General features: G+C 40.7%; 1 protein-coding gene across 2 annotated transcripts in view; it reads left to right on the top strand.

The window, feature by feature from the left end:
• REV1 (REV1 DNA directed polymerase) overlaps positions 1 to 25,943 on the top strand; it is a 98,204-nt gene that overhangs the window by 20,526 nt on the left and 51,735 nt on the right. For both annotated transcript variants that reach the window (XM_081100515.1, XM_081100516.1), the window contains exons 2-4: positions 171 to 234; positions 1,626 to 1,752; positions 25,502 to 25,670. In XM_081100515.1, the coding sequence (XP_080956641.1) occupies positions 181 to 234; positions 1,626 to 1,752; positions 25,502 to 25,670 (350 nt within the window). In that variant the 5' untranslated portion in view covers positions 171 to 180. The remainder of the gene's footprint in view (positions 1 to 170; positions 235 to 1,625; positions 1,753 to 25,501; positions 25,671 to 25,943) is intronic.

The following is a 25,943-nucleotide window of genomic DNA, read 5'->3' as shown; positions in this document are numbered from 1 at the left end:
AAATGTCACTTGTGAAAATTTGGAAAAACTTTCTTCACTTGGTATTATACTTTCAACTTTTATGAATTAAACATTTGTATTTTAATTTTTTATTTTTCTTGATACTGAAGTAAAATATCAATTAGTATATTATGTTATAAGATTGATTTTATTTTTTCTCCCTAATACAGAAACTCCACCATGAGACGAGGTGGATGGAGGAGGCGAGCTGAAAATGATGGCTGGGGAAAATGGGTGTGTTTTAAAAGAATAAAAATTATATTGAACTGTCTAGATATTTTTCATTCTTTTTATAGCTTATAATGTGATTTAAGCCATTTTCTAAATTATAAATCACTTTAGATATCAACTCTTGAGTTTTCACAATGTGTAGAAAGCTCAACTTGAACCCCTAAACTTGCAGGAATTTTATCCTGAGAAAATAAATATTATAGCGCACACAATTTATTGTGTGATAATTTTATTCCAGCATTGCTAATAATACTGAGAAACAGGAAAACTTAGCTATCCAAGAATAGGGAATTAGTTAAATAAATTATTTTTATACAGTGAAACACTGCAGCCATTATTTAACTTTATATTTTTTAAACTGGCAGATGGTCTTGACTTAAAAGGGTGTTGTGTTATAAAGGAATATTGATATATATGATTCTGTTTTTGTAAAGCTGCTATGCTCTGAGGCATAGATATAAACTTTGAAAATAATATCCTAAAATGTTAACAATGAATGGGATCATAGCTAATTTAAAGTTTCTTCTTTATATTTAAAAAATTGGCAGTGACCATTCAATATTTGAATAATCAAAAACAATGAAGTCATTTGCATTTTGAAAAAAATGTGTACTACTTTTTTAAAGACCTAATTGATACTCTTAATTGATACTCTTAATTGATCTAGATAAATCAATAAAAACTTAATTGATAATTTAAATCAATTAAGCTTAATTATTTAAATATTTGGGGGAAATGTAGCTGAATTCAGGCATGCTTTTTAGATTTGTAAATGTCTGTAGGAAAAATGATAATGCTTTTATATTCTTTTTTTAGGTTCCTGTTATCTACTGAAAATTTGTCATAGATTGATTAGATCCAGAATTTAGTCACCGAATTCTTTATTGTATTCTTATCTACATGTATAGAGGACTATACTGTTTTTTCAAGCTGCTTCATTTTACATGAAGTTTTTTTAAGCTTTCTATATACAGAAGATAGTGGAAGCCCATTTAAAATATACACTTATTGACCACATGTTAAATTTTAATTGATTTAAACTTTGATGTAACTTTTGCTTGATTTTATAGATAAGAACAATATTTTGTGGCATTAAATTTATTATTTCTGACATTTTACATAATCTTATTTTTGTTTAATATTTTGAAATAACTTATTATAAAAATGTTAAAGAATTATTAAAAATTGAGTCAAAAGAGGGAAAAGTCTCTTTTGACCTGCCTGTTTTATTGCCTTGCCTCTGGCTCATGTCTGGCATTACACCTTTGTATTCATTATACTTTGGTCATTGGCACAGAATAAAGTCTTTTTAAATAGAAGTTTCTTTAAGAAAAGGGGTAAGGGGGTAAAAGTATAACTTTTGTGATTAGTGTTTACCTTTTCTTTAATTCTAGGGTGGATATATGGCTGCCAAGGTCCAGAAATTGGAGGAACAGTTTCGATCAGATGCTGAAATGCAGAAGGATGGAACTTCATCTACAATTTTTAGTGGAGTTGCCATCTATGTTAATGGATATACAGGTTGAGTACTTTTTACTTTTTAGGTACTCTTTTGGCATGCACTATTATTAGGATTGAGAGTGACTTTTTAAAAATGATCTATAATAATAAAAGGATAATATGCTAATTAGACTGGAGGAAGCCGGTGTCCACAGCCAGGGGAAAGAAAGCCTACTCTTGCACGAATTTTCGTGCATCGGGCCTCTAGTCTTGTATATAAAAATGATAAAAGTAAAATCCTTTGATTAGGTACTCCGTCACTTTTATTGCTATTCCACCTATACCTGCCATTGTCTCTTTTTAAAAAATTAATATGTTTTTATTGATTTCAGAGAGAGGGAGAGATAGAAATATCAATGATGAGAGAGAATCACCAATCAGCTGCCTCTTGCACAGTCCCCACTGGGATCAAGCCTACAACCTGGACATGTGCCCTGACTGGGAATGAAACCATGACCTCCTGGTCCATGGGTCAGCGCTCAACCACTGAACAGTACTGGCTGGGGCTGCCATTGTCTTTTATTTTAATTTTTATTAAAGTACTTAGGGTTTTGTGTGTGTATGTGTGTTTTAATATATCTTTATTGATTTCAGAGAGGAAGGGAGAGGAAGAGAGTGATAGAAACATCAATGATGAGAGGGAATCATTGGTTGGCTGCCTCCTGCATGTGCCCTTGGCAGGAATCAAACCCCAGGCTGACGCTCTATCCACTGAGCCAAACCAGCTAGGGCTAAAGTACTTAGTTTTTAAAAAGTCAAATGAGCCCGGCTGGTGTGGCCTCAGTTAGGTTGAGTTTCGTACAATGCACCAAGTGTTCTCCAGTTGGATTACTGGTCAAGGCACATGCCCCCGCTCCATCCCTAGTAAGGAGCGTACAGGAGGCAGCCAATCATCGATGTTTCTATCTCTCCCTTCCTCTCTCTAAAGCAGTGGTTCTCAACCTTCTGGCCCTTTAAAACAGTTCCTCATGTTGTGACCCGCCAACCATAAAATTATTTTTGTTGCTACTTCATAACTGTAATGTTGCTACTGTTATGAATCGTAATGTAAATATCTGATATGCAGGATGGTCTTAGGCGACCCCTGTGAAAGGGTCATTCGACCACCAAAGGGGTCGTGACCCACAGGTTGAGAACTGCTGCTCTAAAATCAATAAAAACATATTTTTTAAAAAGTCAAATGAGGTTTAAAATTAAAAACAGTAGTGGTCTTGATTAAACAGCTAATTGGAAGCTCATCACATGCGTGTGGTACTTGTAAACTGTGAACTTCAATATAGGAGGATCTTGTAAGGTCACTTCACTGGTAAATCTCCCACTGTAATTACCTATAGATTTGGGGGCTGCTGGAGGAGGAGGGTGGTATATATGTAAGATTTCCCAGACTCTTGCTTCGAGAAGTGTAATAATCCAATTGTCAGCATTTTGGTAGCCAAGAGGGAAGCAATGTGCCATAACTCTGAGAAAGTAGAGTTTTATTTAATCTTCCTGTTATTTTTTTTCATTTCCTACATCACTTCTCCCCTCCTGCTATGCCTGTTGTCATTGAGTCTGGTACCTGGAAGGGACTGGATAGTCTTCTTTGTGAGTCTAGGTCAGCCGTGGGCAAACTACAGCCCCTGGCCCGTTTGAAATAAATAAAACTAAAAAAAAAAAAAAAAAAAAAAAAGACCATACCCTTTTATGTAATGATGTTTACTTTGAATTTATATTAGTTCACACAAACACTCCATCCATGCTTTTGTTCCGGCCCTCTGGTCCAGTTTAAGAACCCATTGTGGCCCTCGAGTAAAAAAGTTTGCCCAACCCTGGTCTAGGGAAACATGGGGGGAGATGTGGAATTCTAATCACTCTGTTACACAGAATTTCAACTGTGAACTCCTTATTTTACCACCTGTCCATAGGATTACTTTGAGAGGTGCCTTGTACCCCTATTTCATGCATTTCTCTTGGTTTCACTGCCACTAAGCAGCCTCTTCTGGATTTCCACACAGCCAACTTAGATTTTAGCTTTCTCTCATCTGCAAGAACAGTTACCACTTGTCTACTGGCTGTCAGATGTTCCTGCTAAAGTTTCTCTTCATTCTCTTTAGGATTTCTTTCCTATTAAGATAATTTGAGTGTATTTTGACATGAATGGCTGCAGATATTTGTGTCAACTTCTTATACTTTTTCCTCTCCACTTCTCAACTGGCTGATACCTGCTTATCTTTAATACTCTTTATATATAACTTCCCTTTGGTTGTCTGATTGTCTTCTTACTGGCATGGCTTACTTCTCATGCTCCTATGTGGCACCTTGTATTTGTCTGCACCTTAGCATTTTTAAGATCTTACTATAGACAAGAACAGGAGATACATTTTCATTACTACTGAATTTTTGGTACCTCTACAGTGACTGAGTGTAACCTCTCAGGAAATATTTGTTGAATTTTACAGTTATGTTTTAATTAACTGATACATTTGTCTGATTGAATTTTATCAGGCATCCTTGACAATAAATTCTTAAAATGATTTGCTGGTGCAGCTTTGGAAAAATTCACATGCAACTTTTCTACTTGGGTATTCTGGAACATTGAAGCTCCACAGGCCTTCCTGAGATGTATTATAAAAGATTCAAAATGTTAACAAAAAGAAATAAACAATGTTTGTTACATTAGCCAGTTACGGGAGTCCTCAATTTGCAATGGCACCTTATTCACGTTAGAGGAAGAAAAAGAGACTGAGAGGGAAAAATGAGTATTGTAGGAATCACTACCATGGTTGAAGGTCTGGAATTCTAGCCACTTTTGTCACTGATTTTTGTGTGACCATAAGACATTTTCTCTTTGAACCTATTTATTTTGGACCCATTATTATCACTATCCCTTTTTCTTTAGGGTAGAGATAATATTAATTTTTACTCTTGTTATTGTTACATTATAATTCTACAAGTGAAGTTCCATTATGCAGAATTTCATAGGACATGCAAATTGTGGTGATAGAATTCTTTAGAAAAATAATGTTTTAGTGAAAACTTTGCAACTTTATAGATAAAACAATCAACACCCATGTAATGAATTAGCAAGTGAAGAACAGTGCTTTAGATGCAGGAAAACTAGTAGGGAATGCTGTTTCATTGTTAATTCTTAATCATGATCCCTGCAGAATTTAATATTCCAAGTTTTCTTGATTCTTTTAAAGCTTCCAATTCTGCCATCTGAACTTCTCTTTGATAACTCTTACTTCTCCCAACCCAGTTAGCACTGAACTTGAGCTAAGAGAGAAGATCCTCTGCCTTTTGGATACTCTGCCTCTTCAATCCATTCTCTCTTCTTTTTGTCCCCTTTTCCCCCCCAAAAGCATCTTCTCCTTGTTAAGGTTAACTTCTTTGTCTTCCATCCTTTTTTTATTTTAATTAAAAATTACTTTGCGCCCTACCAGTGTGGGTCAGTGGTTGAGCATTGACCTATGAACCAGGAGGTCACGGTTCAGATTCTGGTCAGGGCACATGCTTGAGTTGTGGGCTTTGCAGTAAAACTTGAAATCTGGTATTGTGATTCCTCCAACTTTGTTTTTCTTGGGCTCCATTTCTATACATTTTCATTTCAAGAATGTTATGTAAATATGTAATCTTTTGGGATTGGCTTTTTTTACTGAGCATAATACTCTGAAGAGTTATCCAAGTCATTATTGTATCAGTAGGTTTTTCTTTTTTTTCTTTTTAAATAAATCTTTATTGTTCAGATTATTACAGTTGTTCCTTTTTCCCCCCCCATAGCTCCCCTCCACCCAGTTCCCACCCCACCCTCTGCCCTTACCCCTCTCACTGTCCTCATCCATAGGTGTATGATTTTTGTCCAGTCTCTTCCTGCACCCCCCACACTCCTTTCCCCCCAAGAATTGTCAGTCCACTCCCTTTCTGTGCCCCTGATTCTATTATATTCACCAGTTTACTATGTTCATTAGATTTTTTATTCACTTGATTTTTAGATTCACTTGTTGATAGATATGTATTTGTTGTTCATAATTTTTATCTTTACCTTTTTCTTCTTCTTCCACTTCTTAAAGAATACCTTCCAGCATTTCATGTAATACTGGTTTGGTGATGATGAACTCCTTGAGCTTTTTCTTATCTGTGAAGCTCTTTATCTGACCTTCAATTCTGAATGATAGCTTTGCTGGGTAAAGTAATCTTGGTTGTAGGTTCTTGCTATTCATCACTTTGAATGTTTCTTGCCACTCCCTTCTGGCCTTCATAGTTTCTGTTGAGAAATCAGCTGACAGTCTTATGGGTACTCCCTTGTAGGTAACTGTCTTTCTCTTGCTGCTTTTAAGATTCTCTCTTTGGCTTTTGCTCTTAGCATTTTGATTATGATGTGTCTTGGTGTGGTCCTCTTTGGATTCCTTTTATTTGGGGTTCTCTGCGCTTCCTGGACTTGTAAGTCTATTTCTTTCACCAGGTAGGGGAAGTTTTCTGTCATTATTTCTTCAAATAGGTTTTCAATATCTTGCTCTCTCTCTTCTTCTGGCACCCCTATAATTCGGATGTTGGTTCGCTTGAAGTTGTCCCAGAGGCTCCTTACATTATCTTCATATTTTTGGATTCTTTTCTTTTTGCTTTTCTGGTTGAGTATTTTTTACTTCTTCGTATTTCAAATCTTTGACTTGATTCTTGGGATCCTCTTGTCTGCTGTTGGATCTCTGTATATTATTCTTAATTTCAATCAGTGTATGCTTAATTTCTAGTTGGTCTTTTTTCATATCCTCCAGGGTCTCACTAAATTCATCGGCAGTTTCTAGAAAATTCTTGAAAAACCTTATAACTGTGGTTTTGAACTCTATATCTATTAGTTTGCTTTCCTCCATTTCTGTCATTTGTGACCTGTTTCTTTGCCTCCGCATTTTGGCTGCTTCCCTGTGTTGATAGAGTGGCTTTTTGTGCTAGGTGTCCTATAGGGCCCAGTGGCTCAGCCTCCACAATTACCTTAGGTGGACACTCTTGGTGTACCCCTTTGTGGGCTTTGTGCTCAGTCTTGTTGTAGGTTAAGCCTTGATTGTTGTTGGTATCACTGGGAGGAATTGACCTCCAGGCCAATTTTCTGTGAGAATCAGCTTTGTCTACGGTGGGAGAACTTCTGTGCAAGTTCTCCCTTATGGGGCAAGACTTGCTTCAGTGGGGCTTTGGTGCTCACTGAGTCTGCCCCCTGAGTGTGTCCCTTATGGATCTGAGGAGTTGTAATCTGGATGGTCCCACTCTGACCACTGGGTACACTGGCACTTGGATCTATAAGGAGGTTCTATTAACCTCTGCTTGAGGCTACCCAGCAGGAGTACAGAGAGATCTGCAGATTCCTCTTCTTTGTTTGGGATTTGGAGGTGCCCAGATGAGGCCCAGCTGTGAAGCAATGCAAGCTGCTGTGGGGCCTTGGGCCTTCTTTTGGATGTTCTGGGTCTTTCTGACCTAGCTGCAGTTTGTTATGTAATTTTAGATTGCAAAGGGCCAGGTTATTCATATGGAAAAGCCTCTGCCCACAGCTTGGGTGGGGTGGGGTCTCAGGGAATCAAGAGGGCGGAGCAAACAGCTGTGGCTGATCCTCAGTCCTGCCCTACGAGGTCCCGGGTCTCAGTGTGCCACAGTAATCACTGCAAGCACCTCTGAGAAAGCCGTCCTCGAGTTCCGAGTTCTGCCCGCTGCCAGACAGTCCAGTTTCTCCCAGTATGAGTCTGGGTCCCCAGAGACTCGCCCGGAACTGGAGTTCAGAGCCGTTAGGAGCTTGTGTCTCCCTCCGGATTGAAAAAGACACCCACCTCCTCAGTTGCCAGCCCTTTCTGCATACGCCTCCATACCTCTGCACTTTACTTCCGCACCTCCTCTGCGTCTCAGTGTGCTTTTCTTTACTTCTGGTTGTAGAATTTCCACTCAGCCAGCCTTCCTGTGTTTCTGGATGATGTCCGTTTTGTCTTTTAGTTGTATTTTTGAAGTTGTTATGCGAGGCAGCAATTTCAGGCGTTTACCTATGCTGCCATCTTGGTTTCCAGGTTTGTTTGTTTTTTATTGCTGTCTTACATCCTTTGGGTATTCCACAATTTGTTAATCATTCACCTGTTTATGAACATCTGGGTTATATCCTGGTTTTGGCTGTGAACACTTGTATACTTAAGAGTGCAATTGCTGGGTCATGGTGGTTGCACGTTCACTTTTTTTTTAAAGAAATTGACAAACTTTCTTAAGTGGCTATACTATTTTATATTCCCACTAGGGGCCCGGTGCACGAAATTCGTGCACTGGGGGGGGGGGAGCGGGGGGAGAGTGTCCCTCAGCCCAGCCTGCCCCCTCTCACATACTGGGAGCCCTCAGGCGTTGACCCCATCACCCTCCAATCGCAGGATCGGCCCCTTGCCCAGGCCTGACGCCTCTGACAGAGGTGTCAGGCTTGGACAGGGGACCCCCATCTCCCCCTGATCACTGGCTCTGGCCCCCGCCCAGGCCTGAGGCCTCTGGCCCAGGAATCATGCCTGGGCAGGGGACCCCCATCTCCCTCTGATCGCTTGCTCCACCCCCCGCCCAAGCCTGACGCCTCTGACCCAGGCTTCAGGCCTGGGCAAGGGGACCATCATATCCCCCCAATCCCCGGCTCCGCCCCCCACCCAGGCCTGATGCCTCGGCCAGAGAAGTTGACCCTCATCACCCTCCGGTCACCAATCACCGGTTCGGCCCCTTGACCAGGCCTGAGGCCTCTGGCAGAGGTGTCAGGCCTGGGCAGGGGACCCCCAGCTCCCCGCGGTTGCAGGCTCCGCCCCTGCCCAGGCCTAACGCCTCTGGCCTAGGCGTCCGGCCCGGGCAGCGGGGACCTGCAGTGGCAGTGGGGGGCGCCACCATCGTGGGCTTCGCTTTAGGCCCAGGCAAGGGACCCCTAGCTCCCGGGACTTCCAGCTTCGACCGTGCCCAGCTCCCATCGCTGGCTCCACCCCTACTTCCTGCTATAACTGGCCAGGGCGGCAAAGGTGCCTGATTCTCCGATCATGGCTGCCCCCCAGCTCTTAGCTCCCCCCTGGGTTTCCGATCACTGTCAGTGGCAGGGGGCTTCTTCCTGCTTTCCCTTTCGCCTCCCTGCATTGTGCCTACATATGCAAATTAGCCACCATCTTGTTGGCAGTTAACTGCCAATCTTAGTTGGCAGTTAATTTGCATATAGCCCTGATTAGCCAATGAAAATGGTATCGCCGTACGCCAATTACCATTTTTTTCTTTTATTAGTGTAGATTAGCAATTTGAGTGATCCAGTTTCTGTGCATCCACAGTGTTTGTGTATTGTATTTTAAACATTGTATTGGTCATTTCTCATTGTGGTTTTCTTTTGTATAACAACTTGAGGCCTACTGGGGTGGAGGGTCCCTCAGCCCGGCCTGCACCCTCCCACAGTCTGGGACTCTCGCAGCCCGGTTCCCCTCGCTCCTTACTGCCTGCCTGCAGCAGAGGCGGAAGAAGCTCCTGCCACCGCCGCTGCGCTCGCCAGCTGTAAGCCCAGCTTCTGGCTGAGCAGCGCTCTCCCTGTGGGAGTGCACTGACCACTAGGGGGCAGCTCCTGCATTGAGTGTCTGCTCCCTGGTGGTCAGTGCGTATCATAGTGACAGCATTCCGCAGGTCCTTCTGCCATTCGGTTGATTTGCATATTAGGGTTTTTTTATATAGGATAGGATTGCTATGCATCCTCAATACAGCTAAATAGTAGTATCTCATTGCAGTTTTAATTTGCATTTGCCTGATGGCTAGTGTTGTTTATTTGCCATCTTTATATCCTCTTCAGTAAAATGTCTATACATGTATTTTGCCTATTTTCTTATTGGATTGTTTGTTTCTTTACTGTGGAGTTTTATAAGTTCTTTATGTAGTTTAGGTACTACTTCTTTGTCAGATATGTGGTTCTCAAATATTTTCTTCCAGTCTGTAGTTTGTCTTTCAGCCTTTATGTGGTCTTTTGCAGAACAAAGTTTTTCATTGGTTAGGTCCAGTTTGTCAATCTCTCCTTATATTAGAGTGTGCTTTCAGGTTAGAAGTCTACTTAGCACTAGATTTAAAAAAAAAATTTTTTTCTAAAAATTTGATAGTTTTATGTTTTACACTTAAGTTTATGATCCATTTTGAGTTAACTTTTTGTGTGCATGGCCTATGGATATCCAGTTGCTATAGCACCATTTGTTGAAAAAACTGTGCTTCTTCCATTGAATTACTTTTTCACTTTTGTCAGAAATCAGTGGGGCATATTTGGGTGGGTCTCTTGCTAGGTTCTCTATTTTATTTCATTGACGTATGTCTGTCTATCTCTTCACCAATATCATGTGGTCTTGACTCATCGTATCTACATAGTAAGCCTAAACATCAGGTAGAGTGATTATTTCCATTTTATTCTTTGTCAAGATTATATTAGCTATTCTAGAGCCTGTGCCTTCCCGTATAAATTTTAGAATAAGCTTGTCTTTGTCTATAGAATAAATACCTAGCTGGGATTTTGATAGGAATTACTTGAACCTATAGATCAATTTAGGGAGAATTGATATCTTTATAATGTTGAGTTTTTCAGTCTATGGATCTTCCGTCTCATTTTACTCTACTATAGTTGATTGAACAAATACATTTTGTATGCTGCTTATGTGTTAGGAACTGTGTTTGAACCAAGATGGTGGTTCATGGAAAATGTGGATTTTGTGATGAATAAGTAATCTCTGGGAGTTAGACATGAAGAGAGGAAATGGGTGGGTGGCAATACAGAAGAGTGGTAATTGCCTTCAAGAGTTAGAATGGCCCTAACCGGATTGGCTCAGTGGATAGAGCGTCAGCTTGCGGACTGAAAGGTCCCAGATTCGATTCTGGTCAGGGGCATGTACCTTGGTTGCGGGCACATCCCCAGTAGGAGGTGTGCAGGAGGCAGCTGATCGATGTTTCTCTCTCATCGATGTTTCTAACTCTCTACCCCTCTCCCTTCCTCTTTGTAAAAATATCAATAATATATATATATATATTTTAAAAAAGAGTTAGAATGCATCCTTTAAAGAGGAATTGACATTTTTACTTGGGTCTTCGATAAATAAGTGTTTTCTAATGAAAATGGCTAAAGACATTCTTGTCCTAATTCTAACCTACATTTTCACCTTTCCCTTCTTTAATTTTGATCAAATATGCTGGTTGATCTCTTTCTCCCCACCCTCCCCTGACTTTCCTCTGAGGTTCAACAGTCTGTTCATGCTTCTGTGACTCTGGGTCTATTTTTGATCTTCAGTTTATTTGGTTCATTAGATTCTACATATGAGTGAGATCATGTGATACTTATCTTTATCTGACTGGCTTATTTTGCTCAGCATAATACTCTCCAGGTCCATCCATGCTGTTGTAAATGGTAAGAGTTCTTTCTTATTGCTGCATAGTCCATAGTTTTTTTTATCTACTCATCTACTGATGGGCACTTATGCTGTTCCAAGTCTTAGCTATTGTAAATTGTGCTGCTATGAACATAGGGGTGCATATATTCTTTCTGATGAGTGTTTCAGGTTTCTTAGGATTTATTCCTAGAAGTGGGATCAGTGGGTCAAATGGGAGTTCCATTTTTAATGTTTTGAGGAAACTTCATACTGTTCCACAGTGGCTGTACCAGTCTGCATTCCCACCAGCAGTGCATGAGGGTTCCCTTTTCTCTACAACCACGCCAATACTTGTCTTTTGTTGATTTGTTGATGATAGCCATTTTGACAGGTGTGAAATTACATCTCGTTTTAATTTACATTTCTCGGATGATTAGTGACTTTGAGCATTTTTTCATATGTTTCTTTGCTTTCTGTATGTCCACTTTGGAGAAGTGTCTGTTTAGGTCCTTTGCCCATTTTTTAATTGGATTATTTGTCTTAATTTTGTTAGGTTTTATGAGTTCCCTATATATTTTGGAGATTAACCCCTTATCAGCTGTTTCATTGCCAAATATGTTCTCCGATGTAGTGGACTCTCGTTATTTTGATGATGGTTTCTTTTGCTGTGCAGAAGCTTTTTATTTTCATGTAATTCCATTTGTTCATTTTCTCCTTCATTTTCATTGGCATAGGAGATGTATCCATAAACATATCACTATGAAGGATGTCTGAGATTTTGCTGCCTATAGTTTCTTCTAGGTCTTTTCTGGTTTCACGACTTACATTTAAGTCTTTTATCCATTTTGAGTTTATTCTTCTGTAAGTTGGTGGTCTAGTTTCATATTTTTGTATGTATCTACCCAATTTTCCCAACACCATTTATTGAAGAAACTGTCTGTGCTCCAATGTATGCTTTTGCTTCCTCTGTCAAATATTAATTGAGCATAAAGGCTTAGGTCGGTTTCTAGGTTCTTTGTTCTGTTCCATTGATCTGTATGCCTATTCTTGTGCTAATACCAGGCTTTTTTTGTTACCTGGTATTGTGATTCCTCCAACTTTGTTCTTCTTTCTCAAGATTGCTGCAGCTATTCGGGGTCTTTTTTGGTCCCATATAAAGTTTTGGAGTCTTCTAGGTCTGTGAGATAAGCCTTTTGTATTTTAATAGGGATTGCATTGAATCTAGATTGCTTTGGATAATCGGGACATTTTAATGTTGTTGATTTTACTAATCCATGAACATGGTATATTCTTCCATTTGTTTATATATATTCCTATTTTTTTTAATGTACTGTGTGAATATTTCTCTCTTTTCCATGTCCAGCGCAGCTAGAGAGTGGTCCAGTTCCTGAGTAGGGGCTGCTGGGGATTGAGAAAATGAAAGAGACAGACACAGAGATGGAAGGAAAAAGCTGGGGCTTGATGAGACCACTGTCCTCTGATGGAGAGACAGGGACCCAGAGCCAATATAGCGTGTTTATTTTATACAGCAAAAACCAGGAAGTTTTACTAAAGTTCAAGACAAAGGAGATTATGCATATTCTTGGGTGGTCCTGAGTCATATTCTTTCCTGGTGGTTGGCTGGATTTAAATAGCAAAACCCACCCCCTGGCACCTGGGCTGAAGGTCAAGCTGACAACAGTCCTGCCTCTGGCAAAGCGGGGTTCCAGGATGGCACTGGATTCAGCTGACAATATTTAAAGAAATGCTCATGTGCCTTCCCAGGCGCTCTCTACAGTACTGTAGTTTTCAAAGTACAAGTCTTTTACCTCCTTGGTTAAGTTTAATCCTAAGTATCTTAAATTTTTGTTGTTGTTACAATGGTAAATGGGATTTTTTTTTAGTTTCTCTTTGTGAGAGTTCACTATTAGTATATAAAAATGCTATGGATTTTTGGGCGTTAATTTTGTATCCTACATTTCCAAATTTATTAATTCTAGTAGTTTTTTGAGGGAGTCTTTAGGGTTTTCTGTGTATAGTATACTATCATGCCATCTGCAAATAATGAGAGTTTTACTTCTTCCTTTCTAATTGGATGCCTTTTATTTCTTCTTACCTACTCCCAATGGCCAAGACTTCCAGACCTATGTTGAACAAGAGTGAAAGAGGGCATCCCTGTCTTGTTAGTATTCTTAGGGGAAATGGTTTTAGTTTTTGCCCATTGAGTATGATGTTGGCTGTAGGATTTTCATGTATGACCTTTATTATGTTGAGGTATATTCCCCCTCTAGTCCCACTTTGCTGAGAGTTTTTATCAAAAAAGGGTTTTGGATTTTGTCGAATGCTTTTTGTACATTGATTAATATGATCGTGTGATTTTTGTCTTGCATCTGTTTATGTGCTGTTTCACATTTATTGATTTGAGGATATTGTACTAAATTTGCATCCCCTGAATAAAACTCACTTGGTAATGATGTATGATCTTTTTAATGTATTGCTGGATCTGACTTGCTAAAATTTTGTTGAGGATTTTAGCATCTATGTTCATCAGGTATATTGGCCTGTAATTCTCTTTCTTTGCCATGTCTTTATCTGTTTTTGGAATTAGGGTAATGCTAGCCTCATAGAAAGAGTTTGGAAGTGTTCCTGCTTCTTGAATTTTTTGGAATAGTTTGAGGAGTAGAGGTGTTCTTCTTTGAGAATTTGGTAAAACTCCCCTGTGAATCCCTCTGGACCAGGGCTTTTGTTTGCTTGGAGTTTTAAACTACTGCTTCAATTTCATCAGTAGTTATCAGCCCATTCAGATTTTTTTATTCTTTCTAATTCATTTTTGGAAGATTTTATTTTCTAGGAATATGTTCGTTTCGTCTAGGTTGTTTACTTTGTTGGAATAGAGTTGTTCGAAGTATTTTCTTTTTATAATCCTTTTTATTTCTAGGATTGGGGTCCATTGTTAACTTCTCCTCTTTCATTTCTGGTTTTGTTTATTTGGGCCCTCCCTCTTTGCTTCTTGGTGAGCCTGGCTAGAGGTTCATCAATCTTGTTTATCTTTTCAAAGAATCAGTTCTTGGTTATATTGATCATTTGTATTGTTCTTTTTGGTCTCTATGTCATTTGTTTCTGCCCTGACCTTTATTATTTCCTTCCTTCTACTTTCTCTAGGTTTTTCTTTGTACTCTCTGTATAATTTTTTAAGTTGTAGGATTAGATAATTACCAATGTTTCTTGTTTGTTGTTTTTGAAGTAGGCCTGTAGTGCTATGAACTTCCCTCTCAGGACTGCTTTCACCGTGTCCCATAGATTTTGGATTGTTGTGTTTTCATTGTCATTTGTTTCCAGGATGTTTTTTATTTCTTCTTTGATCTCTTTGGTAACTCAATCATTGTTGTTTGTTTTGTTTTGTATTTTGTTTTTAATACATTTTTATTGATTTTAGAAAGGAAGGGAGAGGGATAGAGAGAAACATCATTGATGAGAAAGAATCATTGATCGGCTGCCTCCTGCACGCCCCCTAATGGGGATCAAGCCTGGAACCCAGGCATGTACCCTTGGCCAGAATAGAACCTGGGACCCTTCAGTCCGCAGGCCAATGCTCTATCCACTGAGCCAAACTGGCTAGGGTCCAATCATTGTTTAATAGCATGCTATTTAGCTTCCAAGTGTTTGATTGTTTTTCATTGATTCATTTCATTGTGGTCTGAGAAGATGCTTGATATCATTTCAGTCTTCTTGAATTTGAAGAGACTTAGCTTGTGTTATAACATGTAGTCTGTCTTTGATGTGAAAGTGGTCTTCATGTGGCTCTTTGGTGTGATGCAATGGCCTTTGCTGTGCTACAATTTCACTTGCAGAGCTTTAGGCCTAAAGTGTGGCCCTGTGTTTGATATGTGCCTTTTACTTTTACTATGCTTAATTATCTCTTACTTACTGTAGTTTGTTTCAGGTAATCCTGAAATTTTATGGAATCCAGAATCTCAAAGAATGTTCTATGAAATTCACAGTAGGAGTATTGTGGAATATAATCTTAAACTGGATTGAGAAGATACTTAGTATCTTTTAAATAGTTGGAAATGTTAATAGTTCTAATTTGTGTGAATCAGGATTTCGTCAGTACTATGCTGAAATGCAAAATGGCAATAAGTATATGTTACTAATTGAACTTTCATAATAAACTTTATACTACTACTTTTATTTGCTTGGTATTTTGGGGGATTTATTGTAAGAGTTCATTTGAAATAAGGATCCTGCTCTTTAAAAACATTGAAAATCCTTGGTTTAAATGTCTCTCTCCATCTGTCTTCTTCATTAAGGCAGAGCAGTTTCTTAATTTGTTTCCTTTGGTGTTTTGTACGTGACTGAACATTAGTAAATGCTTATTAGCCAGCATGACTTGGCTTGAGCTCTATAGAGGATTAATCCTGGTTTAATTTTACTGTGCTTCTCTAATGAAGTTGGTCAGGGTCTGGCATATATTTAATTATAAATGGAATCAAATACTTGAGGTGCATAGTGTGACCTACATGAAGTGGAGCAAAACTGTCCCTACTTTCCATACTTGTGCGTCATTTGAGGTAGCTGCTTTGAGGGAAGAGAGGAGGTAGAGCCCCAGCTGGTTTGGTTCAGTGTATAGAGTGTCAGCCTGCGGACTGAAGGGTCTCTGGGTTTGATTCCGGTCAAGGGCACATGCCTGGGTTGCGGGCTTGATCCCCAGTAGGGGGCGTGCAAGAGGCAGCCAATCAATGATTCTTTCTCATCTCTGATGTTTCTCTCTCACCCCCTCCCTTCCTCTCTGAAATCAATAAAAATATATTAAAAAGAAAAGAAAACAAAAGAAAAGAGGAGTCATTGTGGAAAACAGTATGGCATTTTCTCAAAAAGTTAAAAATGGAACTGCCGTTTGACCCAATAATACCACTTCTAGGAATATATCCCAAGAAAACAGAAACACCAATCAGGATATATGCACCCCTATGTTCATAGCAGCACAATTTACAATAGCTAAGATTTGGAAACAGCCTAAATGCCCATCAGCAGATGAGTGGATTAGAAAACTATGGTACATGTACAAATGGAATACTGCACTGCTATAAAAAAGAAGGAATTCTTTCTTACCATTTGCAGCAGCATGGATGGAACTGGAAAGCATTATGTTAAGTGAAATAAGCCAGGCAGTGAAAGAAAAACACCACATGAACTCACTCATTTATGGAGAATAAAGAACATTATGAACTGATGAACAAAAAGATACAGAGGCAGAGAAGCATCGAACAGACTGTCAAAGTACAGCGGGAAGGCCGGGGAGGGTTGTGGTGGGGGTAAGAGATCAACTGAAGGACTTGTATGCATGCATATAAGCATAAGCAATGGACACAAGACACTGGGGAGGTGGGGTGAGGGCATGTGCTGTGGGGTACGGGAGGCCAGGGGAAGGTCAATGGGGGAAAAAAAAAGGAGACATATGTACCACTATTTGTAATACTTTAAACAATAAAATAAAACTTAAAAAAAAAAGAGCAGGTAAAGCTAAATATAATCCTATCTAATAAAGACAGAATATGCAAATTGACCATCACACCCTCACAAATATGGCGGCGCCCATAGCCACAAGATGGCGGCGCCCAGTCCCTTCAACCCTGCTGGAGTCCCCCAGTCTTTTCAGCCTGCCCTGTGGGGTTGAGGGGGAGGCGGCTGAAGTCCCCCAAACCCTTCAGCCAAACTGATTACTATGGCAAGTGGACCAAGAAGGTTTTCAGCAAGTGTGAGAAGCAAGCCTTGGCGGGATCGAGGGAGAGCCGGCAGGCTCAGGGCTGCTGCTGCCCAGGGAGGCCTCGGAGTTCGGTTCTGAAACCGCAGGGACCTGCTCCACGCGCGGGCTGGGGAGGAAGTGCCGCTGCTGCCCACCCCACACCAGGTCCCTGGTTAAGGAAGCAGGTCCAAGTTGCAGCCACGGGGCCTGGCGGGGCTTTCTCACCCCGGACCATCGTGGCTGAACTCTGGCGGGGGTGTCCAGCGCCTCCGGGATCACTGTCTGCCCCCAGGACTGCTGACACCACTGGAGCGGGCACTGGTTGAACATTTTAGTGAAAATGGGACACCTGAGTTACCACTGGTTTTCCTTAGGAAACATATTGTATAAGGTTTGCAAAGCTTTCTAAGATATTTGTAAGTCTTTTAAGTTATACAGTTCTGATCAGTGAGAAACACAGTTTTAGGTGAAAAGTATTATTAATCAGTTGTTTTCTCTGGAGCTTATGTTTCTATAGAAAACTTTTCTACACACACACACACACATATACATATACATATATATATATATATATATATATATATATATATATGTATATATATATAATATATATTATTGATTTCAGAGAGAGAGAGAGAGAGAGATGGAAACATCAATGATGACAGGGAATCATTGATCTGCTGTCCCTGCACACCCCACACTGGGTTTCGAACCACTGGGAATTAAACCGTGACCTCCTGGTTCATAGGCCAAAGCTCAACCACTGAGCCATGGTGGCTGGATAGTAGAAAACTTTTTTTAAAATATATTTTTATTGATTTCAGAGAGCAAGGAAGAGGGAGGGAGAGATAGAAACATCAATGATGAATCATTGATTGGCTGCCTCCTGCACACCCCCCAGTGGGGATGGAGCCTGCAACCTGGGTATGTGCCCTTGACCGGAATCGAACCTGGGACTCTTCAGTCCATAGCCGACGCTCTTCCACTGAGCCAAACCAGCTAGGGCTAGAAACCTTCTTAATGTCACCCAGTTAATTATGGCAGAGCCCAACTAAAATCAGGACTTTTGGTCTTCAGTTCACTGTGTTTTCCCTTATGCCGCATGTTTTATATTGGCCGTAACAGAAACATTATTTGCTTTAAGTACTTTGCATTTCATGACTTTAAACTTCTTGAATTTTGTATCTGTTATGTGTTTAAGACATTGTAGTTTATTAGGTAATCAAAATATATGAGTTTTGTTGTGTGTATTTTTTTCCTCATTTACATTTTTTTTCTGCTTTAGTTTACCAATAAAATTGGGTGTGATGTGACTTGCTTTGCTTTCTCTCACAAACTTTTGAAATAGTCTGCAAAGTTTGTTTGCTGGAGATAATACTTTTAGTGCATAGAAATTGTACAACAGCTGTGTAAGGGATCTTAAATATCTAGTCTAGCCTTTCATTTTGTCAATTTGGAAGAGGCTAAGTGAGATGAGTCATATCCTCAAGACTTTTCGTTGTTAACCTGTAACTGCAAACCAGACATTGCATTCAGGGTTGCATCATGTTAACGCTGATCAAGTATGAGTTTTGGGGAGATAGACTGGCACCTGAATTGTAGCTGGCCCACTAGCTGTGTGTAACTTTGGAAAGTTACCTTAATCTCTCCAGTTTTTGGTTTGTTAATGTAACTAAAATTGATGCCATTTATAAGAAACTTTATTAATAAACAATAATTTACATGTTTAAAAATTTAGAGCTTCAAGGAAAAAATTTGATTGCCACATGTCCCTTTAATATTCTATTTTAGAACCAATGTTATATCCCCACCCCACCCCTGGCCCACTCCACCCCACCCCCATAAAGTCATCTTTGGGAGCCACAGAGTCACTGTTTTACTTAAAGGATCTTCACCAAAATGTCAGTGATAATCTGTGGTGGTGATTTTTTTTGGTGATTCAGTTACCTTTTTTATACTCTAATGTATTTAAAAATAGTATGTATAGTGAGAATGTGTAATGAGGTTTGAGGAATGTTAATTTTTATTTGAATTGGTTTAACTTGATTAATCTCATATATTACCAGTGTGGGAAATGAAATATTTATTAGATCTCAAAAAGTTTTTTTAGTTGTGACATTCTCTAGTGTAACACCAATTGTAAAGACTTAGAGAATATAGAATTTCCCTGAATTTGGTTTTTTATTCTCTTATGGTTGCCAGTACAGTACATTCAGGACATTCTAGAAGGAGAATGTATGGAAGGAAGGGTGGGCATCAAGAGAAGGACTTGTAGGTGAGATTATGGATTGAAAAAAAAATTATTTAAAGTGGAGAGCAGCCCTGAAGTTCCTACCATCTTCCTGCTTTGGAATAAGAGATAATAATAATAGTAATCTATATATATAAAAGCTTAAGTGACCGTTACAACTGAATGACCAGAATGACCGGTCGACCAGTCGCTATGACACGCACTGATCACCAGGGGGCAGACGCTCAATGCAGAATGCTCCCGCAGCCAAACTCCCGCAGCCCCTACCCTACCCCCCACCCCTCCAACCGGCCAATGTCTTGGGGTCCATCCCCCTGGCTGGACGCCCCCCTGATAGGCCTCAATCGCTGCAAATTCGTGCACCGGGCCTCTAGTTATCTATCCTATCTATTAAAGAGGTAATATGAAAATTGACCATCACTCCAACACACAAGATGGCTGCCCCCTGTGGTCAAAATGGCTGCCCCCATGTGGACAAAAGATGGCTGTCAGGGGAGGGCAGTTGTGGGCAATCAGGCCAGAAGGGGAGGGCAGTTGGGAGGGACCAGGCCTGCAGGGGAGGGCAGTTGAGGGGGACCAGGCTTGCAAGGGAGGGCAGTTAGGGGCGACCAGGCGAGCAGGGGAGGGCAGTTAGGGGAAATTGGGCCGGCAGGGGAGCAGTTAGACGTTGATCAGGCTGGCAGGGGAGTGGTTGGGGCTGATCAGGCTGGCAGGCATGTGAGCGGTTGGGAGCCAGCAGTCCTGGATTGTGAGAGGGATGTCTGACTGCTCATCCCTAAATGGGCAGTCGGCCATCCCTCAAGGGGTCCCTGATTGGAGAGGGTGCAGGCTGGGCTGAGGGACACATCCCCACCCCGCCCCAGTTCATAAATTTCATGCACCGGGCCTTTAGTGTATATATATAAAGAGCCAGGGTCCATCACACCCAAGACCGAAGGCTTGGCCTGATGCCCAGGCTGCACCCACAGCAGGCTCTGGTGGGTGGGGACTTGTGGCAGCGGGGGCGGGGGCCGGGGGAGCGGGGCCGGCACTCACACTCACAACCAAATACAGACACACAGTGCTCACCAGCTCACAGCCTTTTCTCCCTTTCTTTCCCTCCCTCCCAGTTTGCTCTCCGAGCCTCTCTGAGAATGAGGCCCTTAGACAGGCAGAGGGTGGAGCTGGCCCACTGGCCCAATCCCCTCCCAGCCGGGAAAGAGGAAGAGGGAGGCAGGGAGGCCTGGAGGACTGTTGAGAAAAACAAAGGCAGAGACTGGGAGATACTGGGATGGAGAGATGGAAACAAAATAGCAATATTAAAATATTTCCTCTAATTAATTCCCTTTTAATGTCCATGGATTTCATGCATCGGGCCACTAGTAATAATAATAATAATCTACACTAATAAAAGAGAAAAATGGTAATTGGCGTACGGCGATACCCTTTTCATTGGCTAATCAGGGCTATATGCAAATTAACTGCCAACAAGATGGCGGCTAATTTGCATATGTAGGCACAATGCAGAGAGGCGAAAGGGAAAGCAGGAAGAAGCCCCCTGCCACTGACAGTGATCGGAAACCCAGGGGGAAGCTAAGAGCTGGGGGGCAGGGCGCCTTTGCCCTGCCCCCCAGCCATGATCGGAGAATCAGGCGCCTTTGCCGCCATGGCCAGTGATAGCAGGAAGTAGGGGTGGAGCCAGTGATGGGAGCTGGGCACGGTCGAAGCTGACAGTCCCAGGAACTAGGGGTCCCTTGCCTGGGCCTAAAGCGAAGCCCACGATCGCAGCGCCCCCCCCCCCCCCACTGCCACTGCAGGTCCCCGCTGCCTGGGCCGGACGCCTAGGCCAGAGGCGTTAGGCCTTGGCAGGGGTGGAGCCTGCAACCGCGGGGAGCTGGGGGTCCCCTGCCCAGGCCTGACACCTCTGCCGGAGGCCTCAGGCCTGGTCAAGGGGCCGATCCGGTGATTGGTGACCGGAGGGTGATGAGGGTCTACTCCTCTGGCTGAGGCATCAGGCCTGGGTGGGGGGCGGAGCCGGGGATTGGGGGGATATGATGGTCCCCTTGCCCAGGCCTGAAGCCTGGGTCAGAGGCGTCAGGCTTGGGCAGGGGGTGGAGCAATCGATCAGAGGGATGGGGGTCCCCTGCCCAGGCATGATTCCTGGGCCAGGGGCCTCAGGCCTGGGCGGGGGCCAGAGCCGGTGATCGGGGGGAGATGGGGGTCCCCTGTCCAAGCCTGACACCTCTGGCGGAGGCGATCGCACTCCCTGGCACTCTAGGGGTTAAGAGACTGAGTAAATATTTCAGGGGAGAGTCTGTGAAGCATTGTGGGTCTCAGTGAATTCAATAGATACTTACTGAGCACCTGCTTTGTGCCAGATACATGGAAGTAAGACAGACAAGGTTCCTGTTCTCAAGGAGCATATGTTCTGGGGTGAAATCTGACAATAAGTAAATGAATAGACAAGGTAATTTTAGATTATCAGTACTATGAAGAAAAGTAACTGGTGTAGTAGATTACAGGGATAGGGTCCCTTGAGTATGTCACACAACTTTAAAAAAATTTTTTTTTATTTCAGGGAGGAGAGGGAAAGAGAAACATTAATGATGAGAGAAAATCATTGATCAGCTACCTTCTGCACATCGAGCCCGCAACCTGGGCATGTGCCCTGACTGGGAATCGAACTGTGACTTTGTGGTTCAGAGGTCAACTCTCAATCACTGAGCCACACCGGCCTGGCCGTCACACAACTTTTAGTGTCATATAGATTTCACACTGTTCAATACTATCTCATAAATATTTTTCTCTAATTAACACACATCTGCTGAATTAAAGAAGGGTGTTAAATTTATTATGCAAATGTTTAGAGCTATTATTTATATTCTTTTGAACTTATAATTTGGGAGTATGTTTGGTTGCTGAAGAAATAGAGTCAAAGAGAAATACTATTTTAAAAGTTTCAAAAAACAATCATAATGAGGTTGGCCACCAGCTGCATATCAGGCTGTTTGGGTTGATGGAGTGGTTCCTGGCTGCTGTCCATTGTGCGCTATGGGTAGTTCCAGTTTTGTTTGCAAGTTCGAGCCACCATTTGTCAGCATATGTATTGTCTTCTTCCACCATTTTTTTTTAGAGTTTAGGGCAAGAGTCTCAAGGCATATACATTACTTGAAAGGAGTTCTGATGTCTTCATACTTTATAATAATAGCAGTTTTTATATTGAGTATTTCCTATGTGCCAGACTTAATTCATCATTATGGCCTTCCTTGTTTATTTTTAAAGAAAAGGGAGAAAGCTTAAAGGAGTCTGGTACTTGTCCAGAGTCACACAGTAAAGCATGTTAAAGCCAAGAGTAAGCCCAGGTCACATAGTTTATGTGCACTTACCTTTAATAGATTGGTTTCATGGGTCACTCACACTGAAGAATATTTGAGAGTCTTCAGAATTGAACTTTAATGAGCCCCCTTAATTTCATCCCATAAAAGAACAATGAAAAAAACAAGGACAATGAACTCTCCAGGTTTTCCAGTTCCAAATTAATGTAGTAATTAGATTTCAAAGAGCAAGTAGTAGAGGGAAGAGTGTGTTTCAAGCATGTGTATGCAAAGACAATGTGTTCCAGCAGCCCCCTGCTGTTTCTGTCATTTAATACAGTTGGTTTGGAAAAAGTATAGATTAATTTGTAAGAAGATTTTTTTACATTTCTGTGCTCTTTATTGGATTTGGTGTCTGTCCATATAATTGCATTGTATCTATCCTTGAATTTGGTATTAATAAAGTGAGCCAAATTCTTTGATCTTAGGGAAAAACACTAAGTAAACTATAAATTTCTGACTGACTAGCTACTTAATTTTCACCATTTTTCATTAAATCATTGTGATGCTCTAGCTTGGTTTTTGTGATCCCAACCCCTGAAAATTTTCGATTATGAATTTTGAACTAATTTTATTTAAACATTGTTCTCATTTATTTTTCTAGTGCATTGTCCAGTTTGGTAGCCTTTAGCCACATGTTTTAAACACTTGAAATAGCCCTAACCGGTTTGGCTTAATGGATAGAGCATCGGCCTGCGGACGAAAGGGTCCCAGGTTCAATTTGGTCAAGGGCATGTACTTTGGTTGCGGGCACATCCCCAGTAGGGAGTGTGCAGGAGGCAGCTGATCGATGTTTCTCTCTCATCATTGTTTCTAACTCTCTATCCCTCTCCCTTCCTCTCTGTAAAAAAAAATCAATAAAATATATTGTTTTAAAAAAAACAATACTTGAAATGAGGTTAGTCTAAATTGAGATGTGCTGTAAATAGAAAATGTACACTTGATTCTGGAGGCTCAGTATGAAAAAAATATGAAATATCCCAATTTTTTATATTGATTACACAGTGAAATGATAATGTTTTGGAACTATTGGGTTAAATTGAGTATTATTAAAATGATTTCATGATTTTACTGAGGGTACTAATATATATATATATATATATATATATATATATATATATATATTAGAAATCTTAATATATGTGGCTTGCACTTATCAGGCAATGTCAGTATGTGTGGTCAGTAACATCAAATGAATTCTACACAGTAGAGTTTACCATGAATTAAACCTGGCATATCTGTATTTGCTTTTTTAGTTTTTAAATTTTTCTCAAGTCTAAAACTCATTTAATTAGGTAGTTATAATAAAAGTCTTCATCTAACCCTGGTGGGTTTGGCTCGGTGGATAGAGTGTTCTCCTGTGGACTGAAGGGTCCCGAGTTCGATTCCGGTCAAGGGCACATGCCTGGGTTGTGGACTCGTTCCCCGGTGGGGGGGCGTGCAGGAGGCAACTGATCGATGATTCTCTCTCATCATTTGATGTTTCTTTTTTTTTTTTTAATATATTTTATTGATTTTTTTACAGAGAGGAAGGGAGAGGAATAGAGAGTTAGAAACATCAATGAGAGAGAGACATCAATCAGCTGCCTCCTGCACACTCCCTACTGGGGATGTGCCCACAACCAAGGTACATGCCCTTGACCAGAATAAAACCTGGGACCTTTGAGTCTGCAGGCCGACACTCTATCCACTGAGCCAAACCGGTTAGGCCAGGGGTGGGCAAACTTTTTGACTTGAGGGCCACAATGGGTTCTTAAACTGGACCGGAGGGCCGGAACAAAAGCATGGATGGAGTGTTTGTGTGAACTAATATAAATTCAAAGTAAACATCATTACATAAAAGGGTACGGTCTTTTTTTTTTTTTTTTAGTTTTATTCATTTCAAACGGGCCTGATCCGGCCCGCGGGCCGTAGTTTGCCCACGGCTGGGTTAGGCTGATGTTTCTATCTCTCTCTCCCTCTCCCTTCCTCTCTGAAATCAATAAATACACACACACACACACACACACACACACACACATATATATATTTAAAAAAAAAATTAAAGCTGTTCATCTAAATACTTGGACCTACATTGTTTGGGCTTATGGAAAATCTGTTGCTTGAACAACAAAGTAGATACATAAGCCTCCTGTGACTCCCCCCACCCCCCACCCCCCCCCCCCCCCGCACTCCCCTACACACCACCACCCGGGGCACAGCTGTTGCTAGGGGAGGTGTGATTTAGAGCTTTCATTAGGATAATAGGTGAAAGAAATAGAAAAGCTATTGAAAATAATTAGTTTAATTGCTAGTATTAAATGCCCACTATAACAGACTGTAATGAGTCAGACATTTTTTTAATGGGAAAACATAAACTACATTGATTTTTGTTTTAAGATATTTTTAATAGTTGTATTGAGAATAAAATATTTTGAAACAGTTGAAAAATATGCACTGTTTCTCGGTCTGCAGTGTTTAATTTATCTTCTGTATAGGTGGACTTCTGACTATTGTATTATAGTAAGTCATCACTGGATGTAATCAGTAGGTTCTGTTGACTTTCAGTGAAATGACATATAACCAGTTTTACAATGTGCTGATTGATATAAACGAAATTTCAGTTCCTATGGCATCTCATTAATGCAATAACAAAATGTTGCTATTCGAGGACCTGCTATGCTCTGGAAGAGCTGTAAGATTAATTGGAATCTCTGTAAACTGATTCATAAGTGACTTTATAGTTGTCAGTTTTTAAAAAAACAAAAGATACCAATATCAGGGTCATACAGCTAAATGTGATCAAAAGTTTAAAAATATTTGCTCTGTTATTATTATTTGATTCATTACGTGAGGTTCCTATTTGCTCTTCTAGGCACCTCTTAGCAGTAGATGTTTTAGTGTTGATTGACCGTCTCTAGCAACCAGGGGAAGAGGATGTGCTAAGGCAAAATAGCTTTATCACCTTGTGATTTACCTCCCAACTTTGTTTACTGGCAACACAGCCAAGGAGAAAGTGAACCAATCATATACTCTCTGAATGGCTTGTTCTAGGGATTATTCAGCTAGGACTCTACTTTTTTATATATAAACCTCATAATATATTTTAATATTAACTTTACAGATCCTTCTGCTGAGGAATTGAGAAAGCTAATGATGTTGCATGGAGGACAGTACCATGTGTATTATTCCAGGTCCAAAACAACACACATTATTGCCACAAATCTTCCTACTGCCAAAATAAAAGAATTGAAGGGGGAAAAAGTAATTCGGCCAGAATGGATTGTGGAAAGGTAAGTGTAATTTTTAATAAGGTTTAAAAATTGGAATACATTTTATTTCTATTATAGACATTTACATTGCCCCTTAAGTGTGAAAAGTAATTAATGTCTTAAAGAATACTACTATACTCTAACTCAGCCGTGGGCAAACTATGGCCCGCGGGCCGGATCCGGCCCGTTTGAAATGAATAAAACTAAAAAAAAAAAAAAAAAAAAAGACCGTACCCTTTTATGTAATGATGTTAACTTTGAATTTATATTAGTTCACACAAACACTCCATCCAT

Source organism: Myotis nattereri (assembly GCF_964212035.1).
Source record: "Myotis nattereri genome assembly, chromosome: 10".
Lineage (NCBI taxonomy): Eukaryota > Metazoa > Chordata > Mammalia > Chiroptera > Vespertilionidae > Myotis > Myotis nattereri.
The sequence above is the reverse complement of the archived record's forward strand: the minus strand, read 5'-3'. Positions and strand labels throughout refer to the sequence as shown.